The sequence below is a fragment of the Bubalus bubalis genome, chromosome 5 (genome assembly GCF_019923935.1).
Source record: "Bubalus bubalis isolate 160015118507 breed Murrah chromosome 5, NDDB_SH_1, whole genome shotgun sequence".
Taxonomy (NCBI): Eukaryota; Metazoa; Chordata; class Mammalia; order Artiodactyla; family Bovidae; genus Bubalus; species Bubalus bubalis.
Genome location: NC_059161.1, coordinates 128,414,256 through 128,423,893, shown reverse-complemented (window position 1 = coordinate 128,423,893; position 9,638 = coordinate 128,414,256). Strand labels below are relative to the sequence as shown.

The 9,638-nt window shown below is 55.1% G+C and overlaps 1 protein-coding gene and 1 long non-coding RNA gene across 2 annotated transcripts; both read left to right on the top strand.

The window, feature by feature from the left end:
- The first annotated feature begins 714 nt into the window (after window positions 1-714).
- Window positions 715-1,416, top strand: LOC123333594. Its single transcript, XR_006550969.2, has 2 exons — window positions 715-862; window positions 1,303-1,416. It is a non-coding gene; the product is annotated as an uncharacterized LOC123333594 (long non-coding RNA).
- Window positions 1,417-2,245: 829 nt separating this feature from the next.
- Window positions 2,246-7,576, top strand: FGF19 (fibroblast growth factor 19). The gene is made up of 3 exons (XM_025287218.3): window positions 2,246-2,710; window positions 3,109-3,212; window positions 5,976-7,576. The coding sequence occupies exons 1-3, from the start codon at window positions 2,470-2,472 to the stop codon at window positions 6,285-6,287; spliced, it is 657 nt and encodes a 218-aa protein (XP_025143003.3). The 5' UTR covers window positions 2,246-2,469; the 3' UTR covers window positions 6,288-7,576.
- The last annotated feature ends 2,062 nt before the right edge of the window (window positions 7,577-9,638 follow it).

The following is a 9,638-nucleotide window of genomic DNA, read 5'->3' as shown; positions in this document are numbered from 1 at the left end:
TTCATGACCTGCCCGGGGAGTGGCCGGGCGTGATCCATGCTGCCGAGGGTCTGACCCTGGGACCCTCGCCCCTTTTAGGAGGCCACACAGCCTCCCTGAAATGCAGCTTGACCTAGATTTACAAGCCTGACAGCCTGGGTTCACCACTTAGATACTGTGCGAACTTGGGTCACTCTGGCACTCTGACCCGGGCAGCCTCAGGTCACTCTGGGGCCCCCTATCTGTTCACTGGCATTACCAACTCGATGGACACGAGTTTGAGTAAACTCCGGGAGCTGGTGATGGACAGGGAGGCCTGGCGTGCTGCAGTCCATGGGGTGGCAAAGAATCGGACATGACTGAGCAACTGAACTGAACTGAGACCTGTTCACTGGGGGAGGGCAGAAGATGCTCAGAGCAGGGCCTGGGTGCAGGGAGCTGCCCAGGCCTCTCCCAGCTTCCTGAACTCCTGCATGGGGGCCGAGGGGGTGGGGGCAGGCCTCTCTCCGCCCACTTGGCCTTAGGAGGGGCAGCAGAGATGTTGTGGGTGGAACCAGAGGCCGCCTCCCCTCCTCCCCCAGCCAGATTTGGGGCATGGCCCCCAGCGCACCCTCTGCCATCCTCTTCAATGCCCTGCATTTATCCAGGGTCTTTACAAGGAAAGCTGCAGGGGAGGGTAATTAAGTTTAATAGGAGCCGCTGTCGATTTAAAGCCACAGGGGGGAAGTAATTAGATTTAACAGAAGCCCCAGCTTTCTGAACCAAGACACTCAGCGTGGGGGTCCCCGGCCCATAAAGCTTTCGAGATGATGTCTTTTTTTGTAAAGACTTTCCTGGTGACATTTTCTGCGCGCTCCGTCATTAACGCCAGTCACCGGCTGGGGTATGGACGTGGTCTTTACTCATTGAAATTCATCAGGCCTGGCGTGGCTCTCTCTCCCTGTCTCCACTGTGGGCCCTCCTCCGGCGCTCCTGGGCTCAGCCAGTGTGGCTTTTCCCCAAAACCAGCCTCCTTGGAGCCCCACATCCTGGAGTTGGGGGGCAGGTTGTTAGAGGAATAATGAGAAAGAACCAGTGTTGAGCCAACATTCGTCCCTAGAAGAACCCCTCTCTTTCCCGCAGGGGCATTCTCCAGATGTGGTCTTTTTCTGAGCCTCATCAGAAAAGCCATCCGATTTGCGGGTCGGGGGGACGCGGTGGGGGGGTGGCCACTTCACTAGGTGGCCCCAGTTTCCCCAACTGGTGCCTCTCCCCACCCCCCACACGCCTCCCCTCCTCCCCGCAAGCAGCGCCCACCACTGTAGCCCTGCCCCTCCCCACCAGGTAAGGTGCTCCCCTGTTCCTGCCCGCCCCGCGCCCCGCGAACTGCACGCCCAGCCCCTGGAGAAGCTCTCAGGGACCCAAGGACAGCACCGACGACGAAAGACACAGCAAAAACAGAGGAGCCTCCCTGCGCTACGCGCCCTGGAAAGTCAGTTTCCCAGTCTGCAGCTTGCAAGCCCACCCTGCCCCCCTCCAGGCGCCCTCCTCCCAGGCTCCGGGTCCAGGGACCGCCGCGGGCCGGGCCTGGCCGATACCCGGGCTGAAGCGCCATCTAGCGCTCGCCCGCGCGACCCTATTGTTCCTCCGAGAGCCCAGGTCGCGCCTGGCCCCAAGCCGGGGGACAAAGTACTGGCGTGGAAAGGGGGGCCGGGCAGGAATCTGAAGAACATAAAGCCGGAGAACGTGAGAGGCTCTGAGCTGCAGGGGGAAAATAAATTCCAGTGGACCGTTCTACCCCCGGGGCTTTAAGGGCTGGAATCGTGGCGTGAGCGAGTGGATGTGGATTGTAGGGGAGGGAGCCCCAAAGCCGAGGCGGGGTTTTTCCCACCGGGAGTGAAGGATGCAAAGCTCAGTGTCCCCCGCCCCCGTCTTTGATGTCGGGACCCCGGCTCCGCGCAGCCCCGGCCAGCGCCCGGCGACGAAAACATTCCTGGGGGGTGGGGGGTTGAAACCAATGGCCTGGGCGAGGGGGTGGGGGTGGGCTCCGCCGTCCGCTTCATTTCTTTACAAAATCAAACTCGCCCAGACGGAAGGGACCTGGCCTCGCCCCAGCGCCGCCAGGAGGAGCTCCCCTCAAGTTTCCAGCGAAAGAGGGCCTCCTTCACTTCCAGATATGGGCGGGGTCACCCGGGCGGGGCCCAGGGAGAGGCTGGGTCGGGGGGCGGGGTGTGAGTGGGTGTGTGCAAGGGGCGGAGGGCTGATGCAATCCCGATAAGGGCTTCGCATCGCGGGCAGACGCGCTATATAAGGTCCCCGGCCGCCAGCCGACACGCCGTCGGAGCTGGAGAGGTGCCCAGGTGCCCGGAGCGTGCAGCGGTGTCCTGGCTCAAGGGCACGGCCACCCCTCCTCCGCACGCTCTGTCCCGCTGGGCCTCGGGGCCGCCGCCCAGCCTCCCGCACCCTCACCGCCAGATCTGCGCGCAGAGCTCCGAGCCCGAGAGAGGTGCCATGCGGAGCGCTCCGAGCCGGTGCGCCGTGGCCCGCGCCCTGGTCCTGGCTGGCCTCTGGCTGGCCGCATCCGGGCGCCCCCTGGCTTTCTCGGATGCGGGGCCGCACGTGCACTACGGCTGGGGCGAGTCGGTTCGCTTGCGGCACCTGTATACCGCGGGCCCGCAGGGCCTCTACAGCTGCTTTCTGCGTATCCACTCCGACGGCGCCGTGGACTGCGCGCAGGTCCAGAGCGCGCACAGTGAGTGCCCGCCGGGCCCCCACCCGTCACAGCGCCCCTTCTTCCCTTTGCCCCCTTCTCGCTCCCGGAACCCCGGCTCTTGGCACTTAGCGATCTACTCCCTCCCCGACCCCCCGACTGCGGGAGGAGCTGGGGGAGGGGGCAATGGGTGCGTGGACCTACTGCACCGATGCGCTCTCCTCCCCTTCCCCCACTTCGGCTTCTGCGGACCTCCCCCCGCCCGCATTCCGGGGAACTCCAGGTCTTGGCACCTGGGCGTTCCACTCCCATCCCGAGCCTCCAGACATGGAGAGGGGCTGGGGGGTTAGGGAGGACGGGCCTGTACACCCACCAACCACTTTCACGAGTTGTGGGCCCCGCGAGTCCCGGCTGCAGTTTTGTGCTGTTTTCCCGCCCAGGTTTGATGGAGATCAGGGCGGTCGCTCTGAGCACCGTGGCCATCAAGGGCGAGCGCAGCGTGCTGTACCTCTGCATGGACGCCGACGGCAAGATGCAAGGGCTGGTAGGTGTCTCGGTCCGGCCGGACGCGCGGGGGCCCGGGCCTGCGGGGCAGGGGGGCGCGCAGGGTCAGGTTCAGTTTCCTTGTTTGCTCTGTCCCGGCCGGTGTGGAACTCAGAGGGGAAGGCGGCGAGGCCCGGATTACTCTTCTGTCCCACTTTCTAATTTGTAAGTTTATGGAGAACGGGTGAGGCCCCGCCTTCGCATTCCCCCTGAACTAGAGGCAGGTCAGTCGGACGGAGGAAGTCGGCGCTTCGATGTTAAACGGGGAGCCCACCGTGGGCGTTTTCGGCTTTGCCCTGAGCGCGCGTGGCGCTCGCCTTCCCCTCCCTCCTTGCAGTAGTTTTGTGTGTGTTTTTTTTTTTTTAAGTGGGGGGGGGGGGGGTGGCTGGGGAGGAAAAAAAGAAAAAGGGTGTATCCACAACTTTTTTTTTTTTTAAGTCAGAAGCAAAATTACATTTGGGATTGAAGAGGCTTTTTAAAATTAATTTTTACCCGCTAAAAAATAGATTATTTTGTAGCCGCGTTGGGGTCCTATTTTCGTGGCCGCACTCATCCTCCTGTCGGGCTCACCTGTACGGCAGAGGCCTCTTTGGGTGGCGGTGGGAGGGCAGGCCTAGGTAGCCAGAGAAGTCTGGGGGTGCAGGAAGTGTGCAGATGCCGGCTCTCTGGTCGCCGGAACAAAGGCTGAGAGTTCAAAGGGAACTTGAGACCCCCGGGCGCGCAGCGGAGGCTGTGTGAGGTCCCGGCCTGGCGCAGGGCCTCCATGCAGCCCTGTTGGGCCGGGGTTCGGATGGAGGGCCAGGGGCCAGGGGGCAGCAGGGGCAGGGGAGGGCACCGGCCCTCCAAGGATGCCCTCCTGTCCGCAGCTCAGATCTCTTTAGTGTCTCAGTGTTTTGTGGCTCTGGTGCCCCTTTATTCTGTTTATCCAGAGATAAATAAACCTGGCTCAGGTTTTATGGCATCCCGCGTGAAAGGACAAGAAAGGAGGCAAGAAAGCTGATACCCAAAGCCACTCCGAGCCCCCGCAATTGCAACCCATGTGAGGTTTACTTAGGGGTGGTGGGGGCTTCAGGGGCAGAGCCCCCGCAGGGGCGGCTGGGTCTAACCTATCATCATTCTAATCCAAACTGAGGGTCCCTCAACTAAAATCTTGTTCTGCCTCTAGGTCCTGCGGTCACAGTTTAGCAAAACTTGAAGATTAAAAAAAATAAACAATTCCACATCCTCCCAGAAACTCGAAGTCATTTCACTCTCTCTTTGGCAAATGCGATGTCAGTTTCTCCCAAAGAACCAGCAGGGTGAAATAGTCACTCTATTTGATTTTAATTCCCTTGTTTATCAATTTGCATTTCTCCCCTCAGTCTGGTGGCCTTATTCCCCCGCACGGGAGCTGGGCATATTGCTCCATTGGATACAGGCCTTATCAGGGCCTTATCTAAGCACAGTGCTCCCTCACCTGCAGTGAAGTGACCTTTGTAGGCTTGGGCACAAATGAGACTGGGTGCCTCCCAGGGCATTTTATGGCCGAGCCCTCCTGGCTCCCCGCCTTTGGCTGTGCTCTTGTGTCCTGAAGACAAACTGACCCTCTGCATTTGGGACTCCATCGGCTCACTCTCAAAGTTCTGCCTTCTGACTTTCTGGCCACCCACGGGGTGCAGGCTTCCTCCTGGCCTGGGGGGAGGGGGCTGCCTTTATCTCCACGATCCTGGCAGGCTGCCTGGAGGGCAGCTACTGAATAAAGGAGCCAGAGGGACTGAGGTTTCTCTTACCAGAGCTCTAGACAAAAAGGCTCAAGACCACAGTCATTTGGGTCTAAATGGGAAATAGATGCTTTCATCTGGGCTCCAGATTGGATTACTCGTGATTCTTAATTAAAAGACTGATCCTAAAAGGATAACTTAGTTAGCAGTGTTTCCCAAACCGCCTGTGGAATACAAGGGACTTTTTCATGGCAATAATTATATATTTAACGTCGGGGAGGGAAGCATTGCATGCCTGTCAAGGCTGTGACTTTATAGATGTTGCTCAGAACAAGACCAAGTTTAAAAAGTGATGTGACTTAGTGAAAAAATACAACAGATCTATGTGAGCTATGTATAGATACTGAGAATATACACTGAACACATGAAATATACCTGAAGTATGTGTGTATAGTTGAAGGTTATAAAGTATAGAGGTATACAAAGTACATATATGTCTAATATGTTGAGTATATATGTTTAATGTTACACATGTATTTTCTGTGACATTACTATTTACATGTGAATTCAACGTGATGTGTATTTAATGAGCATATTAATATATAACAAAAAGCTTTCATACTAAATATATAAGTACCTATATATATTTTGGGGCTTCCCTTGTGGCTCAGCCAGTAAAGAATCCGCCTGCAATGCTAACGTATGTGTTTAGTATATATGTTTAATGTCTAACACATATTTAATGTTATATAATTTATGTTTTATTTATAACATATATATTAATTATAACATTTATATGTTAATATGATGTAATATCTAATGGGTATATTAATATAACACACGCTTTGCATTTTATATGTGTGTATATATAACATCATACTAAATATATATGTGTTTATATATGTACTTTATACACCTCCGTGCTTTATAAACTTGCATACATCCTTGGCTAATGGCGTGGGCCGTTAGCCAATGGCATGGACGCCTGCTCCTGGTTGTCCGGCTGTCTCTGCTGGTCACCCAGCCCGGTGGGCCCCGATTGAGGCTGTTTCTTTGCTTCGCAGACCCAGTACTCAGCCGAGGACTGCGCTTTCGAGGAGGAGATCCGTCCTGACGGCTACAACGTGTACTGGTCCAGGAAGCACCATCTCCCGGTCTCCCTGAGCAGCTCCAGGCAGAGGCAGCTGTTTAAAAGCAGGGGCTTCCTGCCGCTGTCTCACTTCCTGCCCATGCTATCCACCATCCCGGCCGAACCCGAAGACCTCCAGGAACCCCTGAAGCCTGATTTCTTTCTGCCCCTGAAAACAGATAGCATGGACCCTTTCGGGCTCGCCACCAAACTGGGATCGGTGAAGAGTCCCAGCTTCTATAATTAATGGAGGCTCTGTCCTCTCCCCTCCACCCTGGCCCTGGAGACCAGGACCCCAGGCCTGAGGTGCTTGCGGAGTGGGTTTTCTACTCCTGTATGATCCTGAGTCCAGGTTCTATGTAGCTTTAGGAGGAAATATTTAGAACTTGTACATAGACAAAGTTTTACATGGGCTGTGCCGGTTTCTAGCGGATAGACTTGTACGATCATAAAATGGTAAGCCTTCCACCCCACCCACCCAGCTTCTACCTACCCCAGCCCCTCAACCCTGCTGGACGAGTCTGTGCTGCCCTGGTTCTGCCTGAGTACCTCCACTGGCGGAGAGCTCACTGCCTCTGGCAAGGTTCTTATGCCAAGCTGAACTTCTCAGCAGTTCTCTCCTCCTATTCTTTTGCAGCACGCACGGCCAGAGGAAAAGCAGTTATTTTTTTTAAACTGATGGGCAGGTAATCAACTTTGTGAAACCTCAGGTAAATCTGACTCTACTGCCTGGGAAAATTCTTCCAGATCTCAACTCCAAGAAGGACCACTGGGCCTCCCCAAGCTCCTCCAGCATGGAAGTAACCACGTGCAGGCACCACCAAGCTCCAGGAGCAGGGGGAGCCCAGAGGCCCCTCCAGCTGGGGTCGATCTTGAGAACTCCCTGTTATGGCTGGCTCTGGGTTCGACAGCCTCACGGGACCCCTTGGCAACCCACCCAGGGCAGATAAGGCAGTCTATCCATCCCTCCTCTTCCCCCCCTTCACCAGTGCTCTGCACATGGTCAACACTTACCCGGGGTCAGGCTGGTCCCCTAAGGTGAATGGCCACACTGCCGCCTGCTCAGAGGCATGGCCAGTCCCGGCAGCATCTTCCTTGCCACGGTGGCTGGGGTTTCCAGGGAATCGATCTCGGGTTGTCACTTGAGGGCCCTTAGAGAAGGAACCCTACAGGCTTCCTCCCCGCAGTTCACTCACCTCATTCTGGGGTCTGACCTCCACCTCCTTTCTACCCGCTGGGATGTTGACCTGAAAAGGTCAGAGCGAGTCCTCCGCCTGGGGTCCTGACCCTTTCATTCCAAAGCCAGGAAAAAGAAGATCTGAAAGCCCCGAATCTCACCGGTAACTTGTCAAAGCCGCGTGGAGATCGAGTCCGTTTTCCAGCACTTGGTTTCCACTGTGATATTTATGAGTAATTTATTGTGTTTGATATGTACATCTCTTTATTTTCTTACTTTATTTATACCCCCAAATGGTATTTATGTATGTACACGAGTTTGTTTTTTTTTCTACATTAAAGCGGAATTTGTATCAAAAATTATCTGGAATATTTGTGCAGGAGGAGAGGGGAGGGAAGGGGCCTGTGTCCGCTGTGTCTGAGACTTGGATCACTGGGGCCACGTGATTCTCTGTTGGGGGCACGTGTTCCTGAATGTTCTAGGATGATGAACAGTGTCCCCAGCCGCTACTGACAATGCACCAGTAACACCCCCTCACCCCAGTCATGATAATCAAAAATGTCCAGAAGTCGCTACCTTTCTCTGGGGGACAAAAGCACCCTCTCATTTGATTGAGAACCTCTGGCCTAAACGTACAGGGTTTCTTGTGCCCAGTAACAAAGCACGTGGCAACGTTGGATCACGGGCCCAGAGATACCCAGGCTGTGCTGTGACTCTCGTGGCATTTCCATGGTGTGGCTTTGTGGTCTCAGCGTGGGTACTGAGCCTTCAGCAGAAACTTTTGTCTTCTCAAGCCAGGGACATGGACTCACAGCTGCCCTGGCCTCTCATCTGCAAAGCCGAAGCTTTCTTAGAACTTTCCAACAGATGCCACCTGCATCCAGCGAGCCAGGTCACAGGCCCACCCCACCACCTCTGCAGGGCCGGCTGGGAAAGCAGGTGGCAGGTGGGGCGCAGTGCTGTTCTGATCGAAGGGGATGGGGGCCGGGTGTCTGCTAGTGAGAAAGGACGTGGAGGTTGGTATCCATGGAGTGACCAATTCAGGACCTACCTCCTAAATGCACGTACAGGTGCGTGGATTCAGCTGCAAAATGTGGAAGTCACGGGTACCAGGCTGCCAGGGCCTGGGGGTGGGGCGACTGTAAAGGCGGTGGTGAGACAGTTTCGCGTCTCCCTGGTGGTGGTGGCGTCAGCTCCACACGTGTGATAAAATGCCAGAGTTGCACACGCCTTTGACTGACCTGGATTCCCTGGTTTTGATGTGGCCCCAGGATTACTTAAGATGTAAACACTGGGGGAAGCTGGGCTAAGGGGATACAGGACCTCTTTATGCTAACTTTGCCACTTACTGTGAATCTAGAATTTTTCTAGAATAATTCTAAATTAAAAATAAGGCTCCTTCAAGACCCCCAAACAAAATGAATCTGTTCTCTGACTTCATAAAATCCTCAAATATTTGCTCCTCAAGCCATCCAGGTCACAAATGCAGTGAGGCTAAGAGTGAAGCCTGGAAAATGGACTGCAGGAGGCTCAGCAGATCCTCCTCCACCTACTGGTTGTTCATGTTTAGCTGAGCCTCAACTTCCTCATCTGTAAAATGGGCAGAGAATAGTGCCTGGTGTGGACAAATGTCGGCTTAACTCACTCAGCAGAGGGTGACTGGGTGCTTAGGTGGGCCTCTTACGATGTTTGAAGTGTTAGTTGCTCAGTCGTGTCTGACTCTGTGACCCCATGGACTGTAGCCTGTCAGCTTGCTTTGTCCATGGAATTCTCCATGGAGTGGGTAGCTGCCTGGTGCAAAGAACTGACTCACTGGAAAAGACCCTGATGCTGGGAACGATTGAAGGCAGGAGAGAAGAGGATGATGGAGGATGAGATGATTCAATGGCATCACTGACTCGATAGACATGAGTTTGAGCAAGCTCTGGGAGTTGGTAATGGACAGGGAAGCCTGGTGTGCTGCAGTCCATGGGGTTGCAAAGAGTCGGACATGACTGAGTGACTGAACTGAACTGAACTGGGTCATTCCCTTCTCCAGGGGATTTTCCTGTCCCAAGGATTGAACCCGTGTCTCCTGCATTGTAGGCAGATCCTTTACAATCTGAGCCACCAGGGAAGCCTTGTTAAAGTCTATGAAAGCTATTTCACTGGGCTCTTCTCACTGCACCAGCAAGTGGTACCCACCTTCTAAATCATCTTTCACACTGATGACACCCCCAAAGCGCTCAGAATCGACCCCTGCCATTTGCACATCAGGGCTTCCCTGGTGGCTCAGTTGGTAAAGAATCCGCCTGCAATGCGGGAGACCTGGGTTCAATCCCTGGGTTGGGAAGATCCCCTGGAGAAGGGAACGGCTACCCACTCCAGTATCGTGGCCAGGAGAATTCCATGGACTGTGTAGTCCATGCAGCTGCAAAGAGT